The following is a 26880-nucleotide window of genomic DNA, read 5'->3' on the forward strand; positions in this document are numbered from 1 at the left end:
GAAAATTCTAGACTGAGTTGTGGTAAAACTGAAAGTGGACTGGGAGAAATGGTGATTATTGGTGCCTATGCACCTGGTCACGAGAAGAAAGATCATGAGCGTAGGTTGTTTTGGGAGCAGCTGAGTGAGTGTGTTAGCAGCTTTGATGCACAAGATTGGTCATAGTGATGGGTGATTTAAATGCAAAGGAAAGTAAAGTGGCAGTTGAGGAAATAATTGGTGTACATGGGATGATCAGTGTTGTAAATGTAAATGGTGAAGAGCTGAGTGCTGAAAAGAGACTGGTAATCGGAATACTTGGTTTAAAAAGTGATGGGTGATTTAAATGCAAAGGAAAGTAAAGTGGCAGTTGAGGAATAATTGGTAAACATGGGGTGTTCAAGGGTGTAAAGGAAATGGTGAAAGACTTACAATTTAAGTGCGTGAAAAAGGACTGGTGATTGCGAATACCTGGTTTAAAAAGAGAGATATACATAAGTATACGTATGTAAGTAGAGAGATGGCCAAAGACGTATTGGATTATAAGTTAATTGACTGGCACGTGAAAGAGAGACTTTTGGGTGTTAAGTGCTGAGATGCAACTGAGAGATGCCTGATCATTATCTTGTGGAGGCGAAGGTGAAGATTTCTAGAGTTTTCAGAAAAGAAGAGAAAAGGTTGGGGTGAAGAGAGTGGTGAATAAGTGAGCTTGGGAAGGAGACTTGTGTGAGAAGTACCAGGAGAGACTGAGTACAGAATGGAAAAAGGTGAGAACAAAGGACGTAAGGGGAGTGGGGGAGGATGGGATGTATTTAGGATGCAGTTGATGGCTTGCGCAAAAGATGCTTGTGGCGTGAGAAGTCCGTGGGAGGTGGGCAGATTAGAAAGGTAGAGTGGTGGGATGAAGAAGCAAGATTATTAAAGAAAGAGAAGTGAGAAGCATTTGGACGAATTTTGCTGGAAATAATGCAAAAGAGTGGAGATGTATAAAACAAAGAATCAGGAGGTCAAGAGAAAGGTGCAAGAGGTGAAAAAGAGGGCAAATGAGAGTTGGGGTGAGGGAGTATCATTAAATTTTAGAGAAATAAAAAGATGGTTTTGGAAGGGTCTATAAAGTGCATAAGACAAAGGAACAAATGGGAACATCAGTGAAAGGGCTAATAAGAGTGAAAACAGAAGTGGTAGTGAGTTAGGAGATGGAGGATGAGTTTTTTTAAAGGTTTGTTGAATGTGTTTGATGATAGAGTGGCAGATATAGGGTGCTTTGGAGTCGCGTTGAGTGCAAAGTGAGAGGGTTAGGGAGAATGATTGGTAAACATAGAAGATGTAGTAAAAGCTTTGCGGTAGATGAAAGCGGGCAAGGCCGCGGGTTTGGATGGTATTGCAGTGGAATTTATTAAAAAAGGGGGTGATTGTAATGTTGACTAGTTGGTAAGGTTATTCAATGTATGTGTGACTCATGGGGTGGTGCCTGAGGAATTGGTGGAATGCTGCATAATGCCACTGGTTGTAGGCCAAAGGGAATAAAAGTGAGTGCTCAAATTACAGAGGTATAAGTCTGTTGAGTATTCCTGGGAATTTATATGGAGGGTATTGATTGAGAGGGTGAAGGCTATGTACAGAGCATCAGATTGTGGAGAAGCAGTGTGGTTTCAGAAGTGTTAGAGGAAGTGTGATCTGAGTGTTTGCTTTGAAGAATGTATGTGAGAAATACTTAGAAAAGCAAATGGATTTGTATGTAGCAATTTAAGGATCTGGAGAAGGCATATGATAGAGTTGATAGAGATGCTCTGTGGAAGGTATTAAGAATATATGGTGTGGGAGGCAAGTTGTTAGAAGCAGTGAAAAGTTCTTATCGAGATGTAAGACATGTATGTGTGAAGGAAGAGAGGAAAGTGATTGGTTCTCAGGAATGATGTTTCGGCAGGGTGCCGTGATGTCTACTATGGTTGTTTAAGTTGTTTATATGATGGGGTTCTTAGGGGGTGAATGCAAGAGTTTGGAAAGAGGGGCAAGTATGCAGTCTGCTGTGGATGAGAGAGCTTGGGAAGTGAAGTCAGTTTGTTGTTCGCTGATGATATAAGCACAGGGTGGCTGAATCGGTGAGAAACTGCAGAAGCTGGTGACTGAGTTTGGTAAAGTGTGTGAAAGAAGAAATCTGAGAGTAAATGTGAATAAGAGCAAGGTTATTAGGTACAGTAGGGTTGAGGGACAAGTCAACTGGAGGTAGTTTGAATGGAGAAAAACTGGAGGAAGTAAAGCGTTTTGGATATCTGGGAGTGGATTTGGCAGCGGATGGAATCATGGAAGCGGAAATGATCATAGGGTGGGGGAGTGGGCGCTAAAAAAAAAAATTCTAGGAGCTTGAAAAAATGTGTGGAAGTCCGAGAAATTTTCCTGGAAAGCAAAAATGGGTATGTTTGAAGGAATAGTTAGTTCCGAGAATGTTATATGGTTGCGAGGCATGGGCTATAGATAGAGTTGTGTGGAGGAGGTGGATGTGCTGGAAATGAGATGTTTGAGGACACAAAGTTGCGGTGGAGGTGTTTGATCGAAGTAGAAATGAAAGGGTAAGAGAGATAGTGTGGCAATATAAAGATGTGGGTGAGAGAGCAGAAGAGGTGTTTTGAAATGGTTTGGTCACATGGAGAGAATGAGTGACGAAAGATTGACAAAGAGAATATACGTGTCCAGAGGTGGAGGGAACAAGGAGAAGTGGGAGACCAAATTGGAGGTGGAAAGATGGAGTGAAAAAGATTTTGAGTGATCGGTGCCTGAAGATGCACGAGGTGGAAAGGCGTGCAAAGAATAGAGTGAATTGGAACGTGTTGGTATACTGGGGTTGATGTGCTGTCAATGGATTGAACCAGGGCATGTGAAGCATCTGGGGGTAAACCATGGAAAGTTTTTGTGGAGCCTGGATGTGGAAAGGGAGCTGTGGTTTTGGTGCATTATACAAGACATCTAGAGAAATGAGTGTAACGAATGTGGCCTTTGTGTCTTTTCCTAGCCCTACCTCGCGCACATGTAGGGGGAGGGAGTTGTCATTTCATGTATGGCGGGCTGGCAATGGAATGAATAAGACAGACATTAATGAATTATGTACTTGTGTATATATGTAGGTCTGTGTGTGTATATATAAGTATTCGTTGAGATACATTGGTATGTATATGTGCGTGTGTGGACGTGTATGTATATACATGTGTATGTGGGTGGGTTGGCCATTCTTTCGTCAGTTTCCTTGAGCTACTAATCGATAACCGCGGAGACAGCGACAAAGTATAATAAAAAAAATATAAAAAGATTTTAGAAGGAGGTACAAAACATACATAAAACAATAAAACAAATGAGAACATCGGTGAATGTGGGTAAGCAGGGAGGTGATAATAGGTAGTGATGAAGTGAGAAGGAATGGAGTTGAGTCTTTTGAAGGTTTGTTGAATGTGTTTGAAGATAGAGAGGCAGATATATGGTGTTTTGGTTGGGGTGGTGTGTGAAGTGAGAGGGTCAGGGAGAATGAGAGGTAAGTGGAACTTTCAGGATAATAAATCCAAGAACATGAGGGTTATTGATGTGCCATTGCAGAGGAAGTTTTTAAATAAGGAGTGATTGTGTTGTTAATATTTTAGTAAAGATATTCATTGTATGTATGGATCGTGGTGAAATGCCTGAATACTGGCGGAATGCATGCAATAGTGCCATTGTACAAAGGCAAAAGGGATAACGGTGTTTAAACTACAGAGGTATAAGTCTGTTGAGTATTCCTGGGAAATTATATGGGAAAGTATTGATTTAGAGGGTGAAGGCATGTAAAACCATCAGACCTTAGGAAGAGCAGTGTGGTTTCAGAAGTGGTAGAGGCTGTGTGGATCAGGGGTTTGCTTTGAAGAATGTATGTGAGAAATACTTAGAAAAAAAAAGATGGATTTGTTAGAAAGCATCTAAGGATCTGAAGAATGCATGTGATAGGGTTGTACAGAGATGCTTTGTGGAAGGTTTAAGAGTAATATGGAGTAGGAGGTAAGTTGCCAGAAGCAGTGAAAAGTTTTTACCAAGGATGTAATGCATGTGTATAAAGTAGGAATGAGAGGAGGATTGTTCCCAGTGAAATGTTGGTCTGCGGCAGGCGTGTGTGATGTTCCCATGGCTGTTTAACTTATGGAGGGGTGGTGCAGGAGTAAATGCAATATTTTTGGAGAGAGGGTGAGTATGCAGCGTGTTGGGATGAGAGGGTCTGTGAAGTGAGTCAGTTGTTGTTCGCCAATGACACAGCTCTAGTGGCTGACTCATATGAAACTGCAGAGGATGGTGACTAAGTTTGGAAAAGTGTGTCAAAGGAGAAACTTGAGAGAAAATGTGAATAAGAGCAAGGTTATTACTTTCAGTCAGGTTGAGGGAAAAGTTAATTGGGATGTAAGTCTGAATGGAGAAAAATTGGAGGAAGTGAAGTGTTAAAGATATTTGGGAGTGGGCTTAGCAGTGGAAGGAACCAAGTATTGGAAGAGAGTGAACAGGGTGGGGGAGGGGGCAAAGGTTTTGGGAGCGATGAAGAATGTGTGAAAAAAAAAAAAAGCATTATCTTGGAGAGAAAAAATGGGTATGTTTGAAGATGGGTATTTTTTCTATTTCTTTTTATTTTGCTTTGTCGCTGTCTCCCGCATAGCGAGGTAGCACAAGGAAACAGATGAAGAATGGCCCAACCCTTCCACATACACGTGTATATCCATACACGTCCACACACGCAAATATACATACCTAAACCATCTCAATGTATAACATTATAATACAAACACAGACATATACCTATATACACATGTACACAATACCATTACTGTCCACCTGCCTTTAATTATTCCATCGCTACCTCGCCACACATGGAATAACAACCCCCTCCCCCTCATGTGCATGAGGTAGCGCTAGGAAAAGACAACAAAGGCCCCTTTCGTTCACACTCAGTCTCTAGCTGTCATGTAATAATGCACCGAAACCACAGCTCCCTTTCCACACCATGCCCCAACAAGAACTTGCCATGGTTAATTACCCAGAACGCCTTCACAGCCTGGTTCAATCCATTAACAGCACGTCGACCCCCGTATACGCACATCGTTCCAATTCTCTCTATTCCTTGCACGCCTTTCGACGACACCTGCATGTCCCAGTGCCCCGATCACTCAAAATCTTTTTCACTCCATCTTTCAACCTCCAATTGGTCTCCCACTTCCCCTTCCCCCACCTCACACAAATTCCTTTGGAAATTTTTTCCCCACCATTCTCTCCAGTGCCAAACCATTTCAAACACCCTCTTCTGCCTTCAACCACCCTTTTATTTCCACACATCTCTCTCCCCTTCATTACTTACCGTCAAACCCCCCACACCACATATTGTTCAAACATTCCTTTCCAGCACACCCCCCCCTTTTTGGGCCAAACTTTTCCATACCCACGCTCGAAATAAAAATTTTTGGGAAAACAATATTTTTTAAACATCCCATTTTTGCTTCCGGATAATTTTTCTCGACTTCCACAATTCTTCAAGGTCCCAGATTTTCGCCCCCTCCCCCCCACCCAAAAGGCATTTCCGTTCCGGTTCCACCCGCTGCCAATCCACCCCAGATACCCAAAACATTTTACTTCCCCATTTTTTTTCCATTCAAATTTACCTCCCAATTGACTTGACCCTCAACCCTACTGTACCTAAAAACCCTTGCTCTTTTCACTTTTATTTTAATTTTCTTCTTTCCACCTTTTACCAAACTCAGTCACCAGTTTTCTGCAGTTTCTCCAAATCAGCCCCCACCTGTATCATCAGCAAACAACAACTGACTCACTTCCAAGCTCCCCTCACCCAAAAGACTCATCTTGCCCCTCTTTCCAAACTTTGCATTCACCTCCCTAAAAACCCCACCAAAACAAATTAAACAACCAGGAGACTCAACACCCCTCCGAAACCTACATTATGAGAAAACCTTTCCTTTTCCCTACACGAAAACCTCTTCATCCTCGATAAAAAACTTTTCACCTTCTAACAACTTCCCCCCTATTTCTTAAACCCCCCAAGAGCACTCTATCAACTCTATCATATCCCTTTCCAGATCCTAATGCTAAACAAATCCATTTTTTTTCTAAGTATTTCTCACATATTTTTCAAAGCAAACCCCCTATCCACACTCCTCACCACTTCAAAACCACCGTTTTCCCCAATCTATGCTCTGTACATGCCTTCACCCTCTCATTTAATACCCTCCCAAAATTTACCAGGAAACTCAAACAAACTTTACCCTGTAATTTGACTCACCTTTCCCCCTTTCCCTTTTTACAATGGCCTATGAACATTCCGCCCAAACTCGCACCTACCATGAATCATACATATTAAATAACCTTACCCAACCTCAACAATACGTCACCCCCTTTTTTAATAAAATTCCACTGCAAAACCATCCAACCTCTGGTTTTTGCCCTTTCATCTTCCGAAAGCTTTTATACCTCTTCTCTTTACCAAAATTTTCCCACCCTCTCACTTTTGCACACCCCTACAAAACACCCTATACTCCACTTATCACAAACAATTCAACAAACCTTTAAAATACTCACTCCCTCTCCTTTTCAATTCACCCCTACTTGTTATAAACCTCCCCCATTAGCCCCCTTCCTGAAGTTCCCATTTGCTCCCTTTCTTACCACTTTTTTTACCTCCTTCAAAACATCTTTTTTTTTTTCCCCTAAAAATTTTAAAGATACTCTCTCACCCCAACTCTCTTTGCCCTTTTTACCTCTTGCACTTTCTCTTGACCTTCCCGCCTCTTTTTTTTTAAATTTTTCCCACTAATTTGCATTTTTTTTCCCCGCAAAAGAGGGTGTTTTGAAATGGTTTGGTCCATGGAGAGAATGAGTGAGGAAAGATTGACCAAGAGGATATATGTGTCAGAGGTGGAGGGAACAAGAAGTGGGAGACCAAATTGGAGGTGGAAAGATGGAGTGAAAAAGATTTTGAGTGATAGGGGCCTGAAGATGCACGAGGGTGAAAGGTGTGCAAAGAATAGAGTGAATTGGAACGATGTGGTATACTGGGGTTGATGTGCTGTCAATGGATTGAACCAGGGCATGTGAAGCATCTGGGGTAAACCATGGAAAGTTTTGTGGAGCCTGGATGTGGAAAGGGAGCTGTGGTTTTGGTGCATTATACAAGACAGCTAGAGAATGAGTGTGAATGAATGTGGCCTTTGTGTCTTTTCCTAGCCCTACCTCACGCACATGTAGGGGGAGGGAGTTGTCATTTCATGTATGGCGGGCTGGCAATGGGAATGAATAAGGACAGACAGTATGAATTATGTACTTGTGTATATATGTATGTCTGTGTGTGTATATATATGTATTCGTTGAGATACATTGGTATGTATATGTGCGTGTGTGGACGTGTATGTATATACATGTGTATGTGGGTGGGTTGGGCCATTCTTTCGTCTGTTTCCTTGCGCTACTTCGCTAACGCGGGAGACAGCGACAAAGTATAATAAAATAAATATAAAAAGATGTTTTAGAAGGAGGTACAAAACGTACATAAAACAATAAAACAAATGAGAACATCGGTGAATGGGGTAAGCAGGGAGGTGATAATAGGTAGTGATGAAGTGAGAAGGAGATGGAGTGAGTCTTTTGAAGGTTTGTTGAATGTGTTTGAAGATAGAGAGGCAGATATATGGTGTTTTGGTTGGGGTGGTGTGTGAAGTGAGAGGGTCTGGGAGAATGATTGGAGAAGTGGTAGTGGAAGCTTTCAGGATGATAAAATCCAGGAACATGGAGGGTTTGGATGGCATTGCTGAGGAAGTTATTAAATAAGGGAGTGTTGTGTTGTTAATATTTTAGTAAAGATATTCATTGTATGTATGGATCGTGGTGAAATGCCTGAATACTGGCGGAATGCATGCATAGTGCCATTGTACAAAGGCAAAAGGGATAACGGTGTTTAAACTACAGAGGTATAAGTCTGTTGAGTATTCCTGGGAAATTATATGGGAAAGTATTGATTTAGAGGGTGAAGGCATGTAAAGACCATCAGACTTAGGAAGAGCAGTGTGGTTTCAGAAGTGGTAGAGGCTGTGTGGATCAGGGGTTTGCTTTGAAGAATGTATGTGAGAAATACTTAGAAAAAAAGATGGATTTGTAGGAAGCATCTAAGGATCTGAAGAATGCATGTGATAGGGTTGACAGAGATGCTTTGTGGAAGGTTTTAAGAGTATATGGTGTAGGAGGTAAGTTGCCAGAAGCAGTGAAAAGTTTTTACCAAGGATGTAAGGCATGTGTATGAGTAGGAAGAGAGGAGTGATTGGTTCCCAGTGAATGTTGGTCTGCGGCAGGCGTGTGTGATGTTCCCATGGCTGTTTAACTTATGGATGGGGTGGTCAGGGAGGTAAATGCAATATTTTTGGAGAGAGGGGTGAGTATGCAGCGTGTTGGGGATGAGAGGGCCTGGGAAGTGAGTCAGTTGTTGTTCGCCAATGACACAGCTCTAGTGGCTGACTCATGTGAGAAACTGCAGAGGATGGTGACTAAGTTTGGAAAAGTGTGTCAAAGGAGAAACTTGAGAGAAAATGTGAATAAGAGCAAGGTTATTACGTTCAGTAGGGTTGAGGGAAAAGTTAATTGGGATGTAAGTCTGAATGGAGAAAAATTGGAGGAAGTGAAGTGTTTAAGATATTTGGGAGTGGGCTTAGCAGTGGATGGAACCATGGTAGTGGAAGAGAGTGACAGGGTGGGGGAGGGGGCAAAGGTTTTGGGAGCGATGAAGAATGTGTGAAAAAAAAAAAAGCATTATCTTGGAGATAAAAATGGGTATGTTTGAAGATGGGTATTTTTTCTATTTCTTTTTATTTTGCTTTGTCGCTGTCTCCCGCATTAGCGAGGTAGCACAAGGAAACAGATGAAAGAATGGCCCAACCCTTCCACATACACATGTATATCCATACACGTCCACACATGCAAATATACATACCTATACATCTCAATGTATACATATATATACACACACAGACATATACATATATACACATGTACATAATTCATACTGTCTGCCTTTATTTATTCCCATCGCTACCTCGCCACACATGGAATAACAACCCCCTCCCCCTCATGTGCATGAGGTAGCGCTAGGAAAAGACAACAAAGGCCCCTTTCGTTCACACTCAGTCTCTAGCTGTCATGTAATAATGCACCGAAACCACAGCTCCCTTTCCACATCCAGGCCCCACAGAACTTTCCATGGTTTATCCCAGACGCTTCACATGCCCTGGTTCAATCCATTAACAGCACGTCGACCCCGGTATACCACATCGTTCCAATTCTCTCTATTCCTTGCACGCCTTTCACCCTCCTGCATGTTCAGGCCCCGATCACTCAAAATCTTTTTCACTCCATCTTTCAACCTACTATTTGGTCTCCCACTTCTCATTCCCTCCAACTCTGACACATATATCCTCTTGGTCAATCTTTTCTCACTCATTCTCTCCACGTGACCAAACCATTTCAAAACACCCTCTTCTGCTCTCTCAAGCACACTCTTTTTATTTCCACACATCTCTCTTACCCTTACATTACTTACTCGATCAAACCACCTCACACCACATATTGTCCTCAAACATTTCATTTCCAGCACATCCACCCTTCTGTGCATAACTCTATCCATAGCCCACGCCTCGCAACCATACAACATTGTTAGAACCACTATTCCTTTAAACATACCCATTTTTGCTTTCCAAGATAATGTTCTCGACTTCCACACATTCTTCAAGGCTCCCAGAATTTTCGCCCCCTCCCTCACCCTATGATTCACTTCCGCTTCCATGGTTCCGTCTGCTGCCAGATCCACTCCCAGATATCTAAAACACTTCACTTCCTCCAGTTTTTCTCCATTCAAACTTACCTCCCAATTGACTTGACCCTCAACCCTACTGTACCTAATAACCTTGCTCTTATTCACATTTACTTTCAGCTTTCTTCTTTCACACACTTTACCAAACTCAGTCACCAGCTGCTGCAGTTTCTCACATGAATCAGCCACCAGCACTGTATCATCAGCAAACAACAACTGACTCACTTCCCAAGCTCTCTCATCCACAACAGACTGCATACTTGACCCTCTTTCCAAAACTCTTGCATTCACCTCCCTAACAACCCCATCCATAAACAAATTAAACAACCATGGAGACATCACACAACCCTGCCGCAAACCTACATTCACTGAGAACCAATCACTTTCTTCTCTTCCTACACGTACACATGCCTTACATCCTCGATAAAAACTTTTCACTGCTTCTAATAACTTGCCTTCCACACCATATATTCTTAATACCTTCCACAGAGCATCTCTATCAACTCTATCATATGCCTTCTCCAGATCCATAAATGCTATATACAAATCCATTTGCTTTTCTAAGTATTTCTCACATACATTCTTCAAAGCAAACACCTAATCCACACATCCTCTACCACTTCTTAAACCACACAGCTCTTCCCCAATCTGATGCTCTGTACATGCCTTCACCCTCTCAATCAATACCCTCCCATATAATTTACCAGGAATACTCAACGAACTTATATCTTTGTAATTTGAGCACTCACTCTTATCCCCTTTGCCTTTGTACAATGGCACTATGCAAGCATTCTGCCAATCCTCAGGCACCTCACCATGAATCATACATGCATTAAATAACCTTACCAACCAGTCAACAATACAGTCACCCCCTTTTTTAATAAATTCCACTGCAATACCATCCAAACCTGCTGCCTTGCCGGCTTTCATCTTCCGCAAAGCTTTTACTACCTCTTCTCTGTTTACCAAATCATTTGCCCTAACCCTCTCATTTTGCACACCACCTCGACCAAAACACCCTATATCTGCCACTCTATCATCAAACACATTCAACAAACCTTCAAAATACTCACTCCATCTCCTTCTCACATCACCACTACTTGTTATCACCTCCTCATTAGCCCCCTTCACTGAAGTTCCCATTTGCTCCCTTGTCTTACACACTTTATTTACCTCCTTCTAAAACATCTTTTAATTCTCCCTAAAATTTAATGATACTCTCTCACCCCAACTCTCATTTGCCTTCTTTTTCACCTCTTGCATCTTTCTCTTGACCTTCTGCCTCTTTCTTTTATACATCTCCCACTCATTTGCATTTTTTCCCTGCCAAAATCATCCAAATGCCTCTCTCTTATCTTTGACTAATAATTATACTTCTTCATCTCACCACTCACTACCCTTTCTAATCAACCCACCTCCCACGCTTCTCATGCCACAAGCATCTTTTGCGCAAGCCATCACTGCTTCCCTATATACATCCCATTCCTCCCCCACTCCCCTCACCTCCTTTGTTCTCACCTTTTTCCATTCTGTACTCAGTCTCTCCTGGTACTTCCTCACACAAGTCTCCTTCCCAAGCTCACTTACTCTCACCACTCTCTTCACCCCAACATTCTCTCTTCTTTTCTGAAAACCTCTACAAATCTTCACCTTCGCTTCCACAAGATAATGATCAGGTATCCCTCCAGTTGCACCTCTCAGCACATTAACATCCAAAAGTCTCTCTTTCGCATGCCTATCAATTAACACGTAATCCAGTAATGCTCTCTGGCCATCTCTCCTACTTACATACGTATACTTATGTATATCTCGCTTTTTAAACCAGGTATTCCCAATCACCAGTCCTTTTTCAGTACATAAATCTACAAGCTCTTCATTTCAATTTACAACACTGAACAACCCATGTATACCAATTATTCCCTCAACTGCCACATTACTCACCTTTGCATTCAAATCACCCATCACTATAACCCGGTCTTGTGCATCAAAATCACTAACACACTCATTCAGCTGCTCCCAAAACATTTGCCTCTCATGATCTTTCTTCTCATGCCCAGGTGCATATGCAACAATAATCACCCATCTCTCTCCATTAACTTTCAGTTTTACCCATATCAATCTAGAATTTACTTTCTTACACTCTATCACATACTCCCACAACTCCTGTTTCAGGAGTAGTGCTACTCCTTCCCTTGCTCTTGTCCTCTCAATAACCCCTGACTTTACTCCCAAACCACTCTTCCCCTTTACCCTTGAGCTTCGTTTCACTCAGAGCCAAAACATCCAGGTTCCTTTCCTCAAACATACTACCTATCTCTCCTTTTTTCTCATCTTGGTTACATCCACACACATTTAGACACCCCAATCTGAGCCTTCGAGGAAGATGAGCACTCCCCGCGTGACTCCTTCTTCTGTTTCCCCTTTTAGAAAGGTAAAATACAAGGAGGGGAGGGTTTCTGGCCCCCGCTCCCGTTCCCTTTAGTCGCCTTCTACGACGCGTGAGGAATGCGTGGGAAGTATTCTTTCTCCCCTATCCCCAGAGATAATGGGTATGTTTGAAGGAATAGTAGTTCCAGTAATGTTATATGGTTGCGAGGCATGGGCATTGGAAATGAAATGTCTGAGGACAATATGTGGTGTGAGGAGGTTTGAATGAGTGGAAATTAAAAGAATATGGTTGAAAGATTGGAAGAGGGTGTGCTGAAATGGTTTTGATGTATGGAGAGAATGAGTGACGAAAGATTGACAAAGAGAATATACGTGTCAGAGGTGGAGGGAACAAGGAGAAGGGGGAGACCAAATTGGAGGTGGAAGGATAGAGTGAAAAAGATTTTGAGTAATACAGGAGGGTGAGAGGCGTGCTAGAAATAGAGAGAATTGGAACGATGTGGTATAACGAGGTTGACGTGCTGTCAATGGACTGAACCAGGGCATGTGAAGCGTCTGGGGTAAACCATGGAAAGGTCTGTGGGGCCTGGATGTGGATAGGTTGCTTTGGTCTTGCTGCATTACACACAGACAGCTAGAGACTGAGTGTGAACGAATGTAGCCTTTTTGTCTGTTTTCCTGGTGCTGCCTTGCTGAAGCAGGGGATAGCGATGCTGTTTTCCTGTGGGGCGGGGTGGCGACAGGAATGGATGAAGGCAAGCAAGTATGAATATGTACATGTGTATGTATGTAATGTCTGCATATGTGTATGTATATGTTGATATGTATATGTGTGTATGTGGGCATTTATGTTTATATGTATATGTGTGTATGTGGGCATTTATGTTTATATATGTGTATATGAGTGGATGGGTCATTCTTCATCAGTGTCCTGGCACTACCTTGATGACACAGGAACAGCAAATATGTATAAGAAATAAAATAAATAAATGAATAAGAAATAAATAATCACCCAAACATGCACATATACATACATATACACACACATCCACATATACATAGGCATAAACAGACATATACATATATACTTCTTTCTTTCTTTCAAACTATTCGCCATTTCCCGCATTAGCGAGGTAGCATTAAGAACAGAGGACTGGGCCTTTGAGGGAATACCCTCACCTGGCCCAATTCTCTGTTCCTTCTTTTGGAAAATTAAAAAAAAACCGAGAGGGGAGGATTTCCAGCCCCCCGCTCCCTCCCCTTTTAGTCGCCTTCTACGACACGCAGGGAATACGTGGGAAGTATTCTTAATCCCCTATCCCCAGGGATATATACACATGTACGTATTCATACTTGCTTGCCTTCATCCATTCCTGGTGCCATCCCACCCCACAGGAAACAGCATTGTTACCCCATGCTTCAGCGAGGTAGCACCAGGAAAACATAGAAAAAAAGGGCACATTCATTGACAGTCAGTCTCCAGCTGCCATGTGTAATGCACCAAAACCACAGCCCCTTATCCACATCCAGGCCCCACAGACCTTTCCATGGCTTATCCCACAAGCTTCACATGCCCTGGTGCAGTCCACTGACAGCACATCAACCCCAGTGTACCACACCGTTCAAATACACTCTATTCTATGCATGCCTCTTGCCCTCCTGCATGTTCAGGCCCCAATCACTCAAATTCTTTTTCACTCCATCCCTCCACCTCCAATCTGCTCTCCTGCTTCTTGGTCTCTCCAACTCTGACAGATATATCCTCTTTGTCAACCTTTTCTCACTCATTCCCTCCATATGTCCAAACCATTTCAATTTTCTTACCACTAACCTGCAACTGTTTCTCTTTGGGGTGGACTTTCATGGCTTGTACAACAGCTTGTCCACCTCCTGCTTGAACAAGCTGTTTAGCATGAACAGGAACTCTCAAGGCCAACATGGAGATTGCAGCACAGCATTCCTCACTTAAACTTGGTACGGACTTATGGAAAAAAAAGATATAAATGATGAGACAGACTTACACATGTATACACATACAGGCAAAAATTTGCACTGATTGGAAAGATAAATCCCAACATCCCAACAGAGGTTCAAAGCTGCACATCTCTGTTTTCCCCTCAAAAATCACATTGGATCTAAAAATCAGTAAAGCCACACTACACACCACAATAAAAGTTCTATATATCATCATCAGCTGGACCTCTAATACCAGATATGAGAACGTGAAAGCTACAAGATTGTTTCTCTTTGATGTTTTATCATGAAAAAGATTGGACTTTTTGTTGTAAAGTTTAGAAGAAAGTCTCTTTTCTCTTTGGAATGTTAGGGGACAGTCTGAGGGTTAAATGCTGACTGCATAAGAACTGGAGAATCCAACATAATCCTCTCTGAATCTGAAAATTCAGCTAGAATAGCATCCTCCAAAGAAGGCGAAGATCCCTGGAAGCCAAATTGTTAGTAAACAAAAATAAAAATATCTTTCCTTTCCATTTTTGTGTCTAACAAGAGCAAGCTTAACAAGATCTCTCCTATTCTTCAGAAAAGCAAACTGAGAAAAAAGATGTTACTCAAACAGTATACATATACAATTCACCACCTCTAGAAAACAGAACATTCTACAGGGGCGGATAGATATTTGACAGAGGTGCAATTGCAGTGGGAATTACATTAATAATTAGGGTCATCACTCAATACTGTTGCACAGCAAGCAACACAACAAATTGTGAACAGCAGCAGGGAAGAAGCTTCACCAGAATCAGCAGCTTGTTACAGAATCTTCTATTGGTGATAAAGACAAACATTTCTAATTAAAGATTCAATTGACTAAAAGAAAACCAAGTCATATTTTGGGTTTTCACAAACAGTGTTGCTAGGTGTGCAGGTAAGGAATACAAATAAGACAGCTTCAGACAAGACTGCTATTACATCACCCTAATAATAATGAGGACGTTTTATGGCTATAGCATGAATATGTAATTACTGCATGAATATATAATTATATTCATATTCTCCTCATCACAAATTCAGTAGAATCATTTTTGGTTTGGATCTAATTATCTAATGGTCCAGGTCTTAAGAATTTCCATACTTTATCAAGCTCTACACGATAGTGTCAACTTACTTGATGTGAAGTCATTGATACAATGATAAGCTCTCCAACCCCCATCTTCATAGCTTCCACTTTCACCTTGTCATTACCCACCATTGCCTTCAGAAGTGATATTGCTTGTTTGTTCAAACCCTAAGACAAGAAAAAAATTAATCAAAATTAAAGAAAGAAGTCTCAACAGAGTAGGATTAATCTTTTTTTTTTTTTTTTTTTTGCTTTGTCGCTGTCTCCCGCGTTTGCGAGGTAGCGCAAGGAAACAGACGAAAGAAATGGCCCAACCCACCCCCATACACATGTATATACATACGTCCACACACGCAAATATACATACCTACACAGCTTTCCATGGTTTACCCCAGACGCTTCACATGCCCTGATTCAATCCACTGACAGCACGTCAACCCCGGTATACCACATCGCTCCAATTCACTCTATTCCTTGCCCTCCTTTCACCCTCCTGCATGTTCAGGCCCCGATCACACAAAATCTTTTTCACTCCATCTTTCCACCTCCAATTTGGTCTCCCTCTTCTCCTCGTTCCCTCCACCTCCGACACATATATCCTCTTGGTCAATCTTTCCTCACTCATTCTCTCCATGTGCCCAAACCATCTCAAAACACCCTCTTCTGCTCTCTCAACCACTCTCTTTTTATTTCCACACATCTCTCTTACCCTTACGTTACTTACTCGATCAAACCACCTCACACCACACATTGTCCTCAAACATCTCATTTCCAGCACATCCATCCTCCTGCGCACAACTCTATCCATAGCCCACGCCTCGCAACCATACAACATTGTTGGAACCACTGTTCCTTCAAACATACCCATTTTTGCTTTCCGAGATAATGTTCTCGACTTCCACACATTCTTCAAGGCTCCCAGAATTTTCGCCCCCTCCCCCATCCTATGATCCACTTCCGCTTCCATGGTTCCATCCGCTGCCAGATCCACTCCCAGATATCTAAAACACTTTACTTCTTCCAGTTTTTCTCCATTCAAACTCACCTCCCAATTGACTTGACCCTCAACCCTACTGTACCTAATAACCTTGCTCTTATTCACATTTACTCTTAACTTTCTTCTTTCACACACTTTACCAAACTCAGTCACCAGCTTCTGCAGTTTCTCACATGAATCAGCCACCAGCGCTGTATCATCAGCGAACAACAACTGACTCACTTCCCAAGCTCTCTCATCCCCAACAGACTTCATACTTGCCCCTCTTTCCAAAACTCTTGCATTCACCTCCCTAACAACCCCATCCATAAACAAATTAAACAACCATGGAGACATCACACACTCCTGCCGCAAACCTACATTCACTGAGAACCAATCACTTTCCTCTCTTCCTACACGTACACATGCCTTACATCCTCGATAAAAACTTGTCACTGCTTCTAACAACTTGCCTCGCAAACCAAATATTCTTAATACCTTCCACAGAGCATCTCTATCAACTCTATCATATGCCTTCTCTAGATCCATAAATGCTACATACAAATCCATTTGCTTTTCTAAGTATTTCTCACATACATTCTTCAAAGCAAACACCTGATCCACACATCCTCTACCACTTCTGAAACCACACTGCTCTTCCCCAATCTGATGCTCTGTACATGCCTTCACCCTCTCAATCAATACCCTCCCATATAATTTACCAGGAATACTCAACAAACTTATACCTCTGTAATTTGAGCACTCACTCTTATCCCCTTTGCCTTTGTACAATGGCACTATGCACGCATTCCGCCAATCCTCAGGCACCTCACCATGAGTCATACATACATTAAATAACCTTACCAACCAGTCAACAATACAGTCACCCCCTTTTTTAATAAATTCCACTGCAATACCATCCAAACCTGCTGCCTTGCTGGCTTTCATCTTCCGCAAAGCTTTTACTACCTCTTCTCTGTTTACCAAATCATTTTCCCTAACCCTCTCACTTTGCACACCACCTCGACCAAAACACCCTATATCTGCCACTCTATCATCAAACACATTCAACAAACCTTCAAAATACTCACTCCATCTCCTTCTCACATCACCACTACTTGTTATCACCTCCCCATTTGCGCCCTTCACTGAAGTTCCCATTTGCTCCCTTGTCTTACACACTTTATTTACCTCCTTCCAGAACATCTTTTTATTCTCCCTAAAATTTAATGATACTCTCTCACCCCAACTCTCATTTGCCCTTTTTTTCACCTCTTGCACCTTTCTCTTGACCTCCTGTCTCTTTCTTTTATACATCTTCCACTCAATTGCATTTTTTCCCTGCAAAAATCGTCCAAATGCCTCTCTCTTCTCTTTCACTAATACTCTTACTTCTTCATCCCACCACTCACTACCCTTTCTAATCAACCCATCTCCCACTCTTCTCATGCCACAAGCATCTTTTGCGCAATCCATCACTGATTCCCTAAATACATCCCATTCCTCCCCCACTCGCCTTACTTCCATTGTTCTCACCTTTTTCCATTCTGTACTCAGTCTTTCCTGGTACTTCCTCACACAAGTCTCCTTCCCAAGCTCACTTACTCTCACCACCCTCTTCACCCCAACATTCACTCTTCTTTTCTGAAAACCCATACAAATCTTCACCTTAGCCTCCACAAGATAATGATCAGACATCCCTCCAGTTGCACCTCTCAGCACATTAACATCCAAAAGTCTCTCTTTCGCGCGCCTGTCAATTAACACGTAATCCAATAACGCTCTCTGGCCATCTCTCCTACTTACATAAGTATACTTATGGATGACAAATATTATATTGTTACCTAACACTTTTTAATTTATAATGGGAAATAAGTATAATCAAATACGATACTACAATACTCTTGAAGCAGCTAGGGGAACTACAAAACAGATTGGGGAAGAGCAGTGTGGCTTCAGAAGTGGTAGAGGGTGTGTGGATCAGGTGTTTGCTTTGAAGAATGTATGTGAGAAATACTTAGAAAAGCAAATGGATTTGTATGTAGCATTTATGGATCTGGAGAAGGTATATGATGGAGTTGATAGAGATGCTCTGTGGAAGGTACTAAGAATATATGGTGTGGGAGGCAAGTTGTTAGAAGCAGTGAAAAGTTTTTATCGAGGATGTAAGGCATGTGTACGTGTAGGAAGAGAGGAAAGTGATTGGTTCTCAGTGAACGTAGGTTTGCGGCAGGGGTGTGTGATGTCTCCATGGTTGTTTAATTTGTTTATGGATGGGGTCGTTAGGGAGGTGAATGCAAGAGTTTTGGAAAGAGGGGCAAGTATGAAGTCTATTGTGAATGGGAGAGCTTGGGAAGTGAGTCAGTTGTTGTTCGCTGATGATACAGCGCTGGTGGCTGATTCATGTGAGAAACTGCAGAAGCTGGTGACTGAGTTTGGTAAAGTGTGTGAAAGAAGAAAGTTAAGAGTAAATGTGAATAAGAGCAAGGTTATTAGGTACAGTAGATTTGAGGGTCAAGTCAATTGGGAAGTAAGTTTGAATGGAGAAAAACTGGAGGAAGTAAAGTGTTTTAGATATCTGGGAGTGGATCTGGCAGCAGATGGAACCATGGAAGCGGAAGTGAATCATAGGGTGGGGAAGGGGGCGAAAATCCTGGGAGCCTTGAAGAATATGTGGAAGTCGAGAACATTATCTCGGAAAGCAAAAATGGGTATGTTTGAAGGAATAGTGGTTCCAACAATGTTGTATGGTTGCGAGGCGTGGGCTATGGATAGAGTTGTGCGCAGGAGGGTGGATGTGCTGGAAATGAGATGTTTGAGGACAATATGTGGTGTGAGGTGGTTTGATCGAGTAAGTAATGTAAGGGTAAGAGAGATGTGTGGAAATAAAATGAGCGTGGTTGAGAGAGCAGAAGAGGGTGTTTTGAAATGGTTTGGGCACATGGAGAGAATGAGTGAGGAAAGATTGACCAAGAGGATATATGTGTCGGAGGTAGAGGGAACGACGAAAAGTGGGAGACCAAATTGAAGGTGGAAAGATGGAGTGAAAAAGATTTTGAGTGATCGGGGCCTGAACATGCAGGAGGGTGAAAGGGGAGCAAGGAATAGAGTGAATTAGATCAATGTGGTATACCGGGGTCAACGTGCTGTCAATGGATTGAATCAGGGCATGTGAAGCGTCTGGGGTAAACCATGGAAAGTTGTGTGGGGCCTGGATGTGGAAAGGGAGCTGTGGTTTCGGGCATTATTGCATGACAGCTAGAGACTGAGTGTGAACGAATGGGGCCTTTCTTGTCTTTTCCTAGTACTACCTCGCACACATGAGGGGGTAAGGGATGTTATTCCATGTTTAGCGAGGTGGCGATGGGAATGAATAAAGGCAGACAGTGTGAATTGTGTGCATGTGTATATATGTATGTGTCTGTGTGTGTATATATATGTGTACATTGAGATGTATGGGTATGTATATTTGCGTGTGTGGACGTGTATGTATATACATGTGTATGGGGGTGGGTTGGGCCATTTCTTTCATCTGTCTCCTTGCGCTACCTCGCAAACGCGGGAGACAGCGACCAAGCAAAATAAATAAATATAAATAAATAAAAGAGAGGTGTGGAAGTAAGAGGAGTATGTATATGAGAGCTGAAGTGGGTGTACTAAAATGGTCAGGACATATGGACAGGAGGAGTGAGAAAAGGATGATATTGAGGGTAAATATGCCAGAAATGGAGGGAACATGGAAAAGAGGGAAACCAAGGATGAGAAGAAAGAATGGAGTGCAAGATGATTTGAAGGATTAAGACCTGAACTTACAGGACAGTGCAAAGTGTGCAAAGGGTAGAGAGAACTGGAATGATATGGTTTACAGAGGACAAAATGCAACTCATACAAGTATGACCAGGGTCTCCACAGGGTAAGACAATGTACAACATATGTAACTATAAATGTAAGATTTTTTCCGAGTTACTTGTGACATAAGGCATCTACAAATTTAAATGAAGACAGGAAGAGGCAATCTAAACAAGTACAGGCAGGGTCTCCATGCTATAAAATGTAAAGGGATGGTTGGGTCCTTTACAGGGTTAAATTGGAACGACTTGAAAGTACCTGGTAGTGAACATGGCAGCAAATGAAACAATGAGAGCTGAAGAGAGTTACAGGGTATAAGAGGGGGGGGTTAAAGTTTTGGTTCATTAAAAATAGCATGGAAGGAAATGAAAGCATAAATAAGGGTATGTTTGAAGATACTTTATAGGAGTCCTACTAGTTTTGCATGAATATAAGATCCTGGGCCCTGAATGGAGGAAAAAAAGAGTGTGAATATGCCAGAAATTAAATGCTCAAGACAGTTAAGTGGTGTGAGGCTGGTTGATATCACTAGCACGAGATGTGGTAGTCAGAACAATCTGATTGACATGGCCAACTAGGGATACTGAAACACTTACGACATACAGATAGGATGAATAAAGAATGACTATCAAAGAGGATCTACATAGCAGAAGCACAAGATGCAAAGGTAAGGGAGAAACCAGAGGAGATGAAGGGATGGGAGTAATGGAGGTTTTGAGGTACCAGGGCCTGAACATTCAGGAGGACTAATGGAATCCAGAGGATAGAATGACTTGGTCCAACATGTAAAATGGGACTGAAGTGAGGCAAATGATATGGTCAATGTAAACCATGGGTCAGCCTGAAAGGCTTATATGTGGATGATAGTCTCTGGTTTTGGTACAATATACACAACAGTTAGAGACTGGATGAGTACATAGGAGGCCACCATCAACTACTTGCCAAAGTAGGATAGGCAATTTCATATACAATAAATCTAAAAAGACGCATTCAAAATTTTTGATAAATGCATTGTATGGGCATATCCAGTAACTCCTCAACATTCATAGTTCAAGTGTTTTACTATATGAACTACAGAATCATATGCAAAATACAACTAATCACATAATAGTTTATAATTTGGACAATACTAATCACTGTAACTTTGCTTTTGCTATAACTAATCTAACAGAAAAATCACGTTTCTTTATCTTACTGTGTGATCAGGAAATGAAACAAGGATATCATTGATGACAACCAATGCCCCATGGTCCACAGCTTCTTGACAATATTCTGCTCGCACACATAGTTTACCAACAATGGAAAGTAGCTCACTAGCTGTATCACTTTCATTAAGCCAGTCTGAAAATAAGAATTTATATAATTATTTATTATCTATCTATTATACATAACCAATGTTTCCTGCATCAGCGAGATAACACCAGTAAAAACAAGAACGGCTCATCCATTCATATATATATATATTTATTTATTTATCCCTGGGGATAGAGGAGAAAGAATACTTCCCACGCATTCCTCACGTGTCGTAGAAGGCGACTAAAGGGGACGGAGCGGGGGGCCAGAAACCCTCCCCTCCTTGTATTTTAACTTTCTAAAAGGGGAAACAGAAGAAGGAGTCACGCGGGGAGTGCTCATCCTCCTCGAAGGCTCAGATTGGGGTGTCTAAATGTGTGTGGATGTAACCAAGATGAGAAAAAAGGAGAGATAGGTAGTATGTTTGAGGAAAGGAACCTGAATCTTTTGGCTCTGAGTGAAACGAAGCTCAAGGGTAAAGGGGAAGAGTGGTTTGGGAATGTCTTAGGAGTAAAGTCAGGGGTTAGTGAGAGGACAAGAGCAAGGGAAGGAGTAGCACTACTCCTGAAACAGGAGTTGTGGGAGTATGTGATAGAGTGCAAGAAAGTAAATTCTAGATTGACATGGGTAAAACTGAAAGTTGATGGAGAGAGATGGGTGATTATTGGTGCATATGCAACTGGGCATGAGAAAAAAGATAATGAGGGGCAAGTGTTTTGGGAGCAGCTGAATGAGTGTGTTAGTGGTTTTGATGCACAAGATCGGGTTATAGTGATGGGTGATTTGAATGCAAGGGTGAGTAATGTGGCAGTTGAGGGAATAATTGGTATACATGGGGTGTTCAGTGTTGTAAATGGAAATGGTGAAGAGCTTGTAGATTTATGTGCTGAAAAAGGACTGGTGATTGGGAATACCTGGTTTAAAAAGCGAGATATACATAAGTATACGTATGTAAGTAGGAGAGATGGCCAGAGAGCGTTATTGGATTACGTGTTAATTGATAGGCACGCGAAAGAGAGACTTATGGATGTAAATGTGCTGAGAGGTGCAACTGGAGGGATGTCTGATCATTATCTTGTGGAGGCGAAGGTGAAGATTTGTAGGGGTTTTCAGAAAAGAAGAGAGAATGTTGGGGTGAAGAGAGTGGTGAGAGTAAATGAGCTTGGGAAGGAGACTTGTGTGAGGAAGTACTAGGAGAGACTGAGTACAGAATGGAAAAAGGTGAGAACAAAGGAGGTAAGGGGAGTGGGGGAGGAATGGGATGTATTTAGGGAAGCAGTGATGGCTTGCACAAAAGGTGCTTGTGGCATGAGAAGTGTGGGAGGTGGGTTGATTAGAAAGGGTAGTGAGTGGTGGGATGAAGAAGTAAGATTATTAGTGAAAGCGAAGAGAGAGGCATTTGGACAATTTTTGCAGGGAAAAAATGCAAATGAGTGGGAGATTTATAAAAGAAAGAGGCAGGAGGTCAAGAGAAAGGTGCAAGAGGTGAAAAAGAGGGCAAATGAGAGTTGGGGTGAGAGAGTATCATTAAATTTTAGGGAGAATAAAAAGATGTTTTGGAAGGAGGTAAATAAAGTGCGTAACACAAGGGAGCAAATGGGAACTTCAGTGAAGGGGGCTAATGGGGAGATGATAACAAGTAATGGTGATGTGAGAAGGACATGGAGTGAGTATTTTGAAGGTTTGTTGAATGTGTTTGGAGTGGCAGATATAGGGTGTTTTGGATGAGGTGGTGTGCAAAGTGAGAGGGATAGGGAAAATGATTTGGTAAATAGAGAAGAGGTAGTAACAGCTTTACGGATGATGAAAGCCGGCAAGGCAGCAGGTTTGGATGGTATTGCAGTGGAATTTATTAAAAAAGGGGGTGACTGTATTGTTGACTGGTTGGTAAGGTTATTTAATGTATGTATGATTCATGGTGAGGTGCCTGAGGATTGTCGGAATGCTTGCATAGTGCCATTGTACAAAGGCAAAGGGGATAAGAGTGAGTGCTCAAATTACAGAGGTATAAGTTTGTTGAGTATTCCTGGTAAATTATATGGGAGGGTATTGATTGACCCTTATAAACTGGAACAAAAAACTTTTCCTCCAGCGAATAAGCACAAGACCATTTTTCCATACAATTATGCAAACTTTCTAAATCCATTTGAAAACAGTTTCCCGTCTAATCTTCATCATGTTCACCATCCCATCAACACACCAACTTTTCAGTTTCTCAGATGTAGCAATGGCCTACTCAACTCCTTTAAGAACATCATTTAAAAAACTGCTGTGTATGTAAACCTTTGAAAAGAATACTAAAAGGAAAATCTTTAAAGCTAATTGACTATAAAGCTGATACTGATATTCTGTAACTTGCAAGGATCAAAGCATGTCATCAATAATGCTTTCTCACTCAAAGCTTACCCTTAATCATTTCTAGACACATTGCAATGAGCCCATGTTCCTCAGCTAGAAGTCTTGCATGCTCATGGGCTTTACCAAACTCTTGTCTAATGTCATCATCAAGTGTATAAGCTCTTAAAGCCTTACAGACTGCCCTCACCACTCGTGCATTGGTCCTGTGAGTTTGCAGTAAAGACACCAAGGCACCTTGTGCTCCAGCAGCCACAAGGTTTTGTCTGTTATTTTCATGCTTCACACAGCACTCAGTAGACCATCGAGCCTGGAAAAAACGATAAAATTAAGATCAACTAACAAAGCTTTACACATCATCTTGCTCTGAAAAAGTTTTTAAAAAGCAATCCCGTGTCATGCTGACACTTCAGTAAAGATCAGTAAATGCATGTCACTAATACTTTAAAACAAGTTAACATTTTCTTAATTCACGTAAAGAAACAGAAGTAGTGATTACCATGTTATGTAAAGTCAATGTGAGAGTTACCTATATACAAAAGAATGAGTGAATCTGTATTAAACCATCATCATGGATGAGGCTGATAATCTACTTTGAGGGAAGAAGCACATTCACTTGGAATCACTCACACTCCTCTCTTCCTACTCCTACACAGGCCTTACTCTCTTGATAAAGACACTTCACTGCTAATTTTGCACACTAGAAAAAGGGTAAGAAAGCTCATTCCCATAAATCAGACCTGCTACAGCAGAAATAAAAAAGTAAAAGGGATACTTTACCACATATTCAGGAACTGTAGTGTCATCAACTCTACACTTATAATCATCCATCAGCTCCAACATAAGATGGATACCCTCACTGGTCAATATATCTGGATTACTTTCTGTCAGGGCCACAATAGCCTTCAATGATGATCCCAGCATTGCAGAATCTTTCTGCAATGGTTTCAAAATTTGTAACGTTATGCTCACAATATATCCTATTAATGCACGAGAAGGTTGCACTAGGAGGCACCCATATCATAATGCTCTGGTCAATAGATTAAAGGATTTGAAGGAATATGAGAATTGAAAGACTGAAGAAAAAATTAACAGTGCAAGAATGACAGTGACAAAAGAACAGCCAAATACAGTATTACACTGAGTTACATATCAAAAAGAAAAACACAGGAGAGTTCACGATCTGCTGAACACTATACAGTGCAAGGAAACTGTGTGGAGCACGGAGGATGAGAAAATGAAAGAATAGGGGTTATTACAGTGGAATGATGCTCTCACATGACCATTAGACAAAAGTAAAGTGTGAAAACTGATGTCAAGTGTTCCTTACCTATTAAGTCATTCTTGCAGCCAAAGATCCCAAATGCATAAGAAAGAGGTAGGAAAAATGAGTATATGTATCATGAATGATCCCACTTTTCCAAAATAGAAAAACCAAGGGAATAAATACACAAAGTTATTTGTATATGGAATGGTTATCTCCACAGAATACCTAAAGTCTATTACAGAGGAGTGCCTAAAGGGTTTCTATAGATAAAGTACAAAGAAAACTCTTTAGGTAAAATAAAGGTGACACATCGAAGTCTATTCCCCTTCCCTGTCTGTTGCAAGAATTACCTGCCCTAATGGCCAACAGGCAAACAAGGTTTTATTCATCATGCATCTCCCAACAAAATGGTAATCATTAATCAATTCTGTTCTCTAAAAGTACTGCAGAAGTTTCTTTATGTATCTATGTCTCTGATACCTGTTCCAATTGGAACTCCCTCAAAGGGGTGACCACAGCAACAGAGCCTCCATAACTAAAGAACTCTAGTGCCAATTCTTGGCCTTTATTGCCTCACCCTTAACAAGCCACTGGCAGAGGGCAAGTAAAGCACAGTGTTTGCAGAGGCTCCTACCTAATGTTCCTAAAGACTACTTCTATCTACATCTCCTACATGCTACTTCTAATACTCCAGCCTAAATGTTCCTACCAACTACCTCTATCTACTGCTCCTACTATTTTGCCAAAAGGCTGCGGTAGCACATAGTGCTCACCACAGGAAAATCTAGAGTTACGAAGAATGAGCTGCGTGAGTTAAGTGCTGTCAAGTGTTACATATGACAAGGAGAGATTTTATTTTTGTGGAAAGAATGCTAGTAGTCCACGTATTAGTGAGCCAGAGAGAAAAGACAGCTACCTGGGTCAGAGGAGTACAACTGAAAACCACTAAAGTGCTGGCTCACTAACCCTCCCAATACCCAGTCGGGTAGTCCTGGTAATGTACCTCCCTGGTCATTGGCTGCCACTACCTAACATAAGAAAAAAGCAACTTTATGTGCTTGTTCTTCTCTCTAATTCAAAGATTAACACATTTGTCCACATCACTGAGAGTGTTCTATGAAAGTCACTACCCAGCCCTTCTCTCTGAAAACTAAACAGTTCAAAAGTCATTAAGACTAACAAAACTTGTTATACGTTCCCTGATAGGGAAATAATCAGAGGATATGTATTTTTAATATGAAACAAATTCCTGATATTCTAACATTTTCAAACTTGCTCACCATTAAAAACATGAACTAAATATATAAGGGAGAAAAACATTAAGCTTAAAATATTGTTCACTGAATGCTTTTTAATTCTACTGTCTAATGAGATTCTATTAACATGTTAATAACCAAGTATCAAAATAAATTCAAACTGAAATTCTTATTCATTCTTTTCAATAAAAAATCCATGTAACACTAAAATAACTTGGACAAATGGGCAAAGAATCATGTTAGGAGAATGTTGTAAGTACTGGCATTAGTACATTCTGGTCATTCATATGAAGTCTTTAGTCAATAAATCACTTATCACTTATTCCTCAGCCTGACATGAGATGAAAGAACATAAACTCGGACACAGTGCTGGACTACACTGTCAAAGGGTAATCCCATCTAACAAATATACTGTACTGCTGAATATTTCTAGCTGAGCTTCTGCCTGTAACTAGCGCATCAAAGTATTGCAAACAAGAGTTCCATCTTGTTCCCAAAGCATAACACCTGACTTTATTACCTTTCCCTCATGCCACCTTGCCTCAAAGTGCTTCACATTTACCTTGCATACTCCAGATC

The 26880-nt window shown here is 41.4% G+C and overlaps 1 protein-coding gene across 2 annotated transcripts in view; it reads right to left on the minus strand.

Annotated features, from left to right (window-relative positions):
• LOC139764069 (armadillo repeat-containing protein 6) overlaps positions 1-26880 on the minus strand; it is an 80295-nt gene that overhangs the window by 42907 nt on the left and 10508 nt on the right. For both annotated transcript variants that reach the window (XM_071690523.1, XM_071690524.1), the window contains exons 4-8: positions 24559-24714; positions 23830-24088; positions 21326-21471; positions 15354-15473; positions 14064-14213 (exon numbers count right to left, since the gene is read on the minus strand). In XM_071690523.1, coding sequence (XP_071546624.1) covers positions 14064-14213; positions 15354-15473; positions 21326-21471; positions 23830-24088; positions 24559-24714 — 831 coding nt within the window. The remainder of the gene's footprint in view (positions 1-14063; positions 14214-15353; positions 15474-21325; positions 21472-23829; positions 24089-24558; positions 24715-26880) is intronic.

Source organism: Panulirus ornatus, chromosome 48 (genome assembly GCF_036320965.1).
Source record: "Panulirus ornatus isolate Po-2019 chromosome 48, ASM3632096v1, whole genome shotgun sequence".
NCBI lineage: Eukaryota > Metazoa > Arthropoda > Malacostraca > Decapoda > Palinuridae > Panulirus > Panulirus ornatus.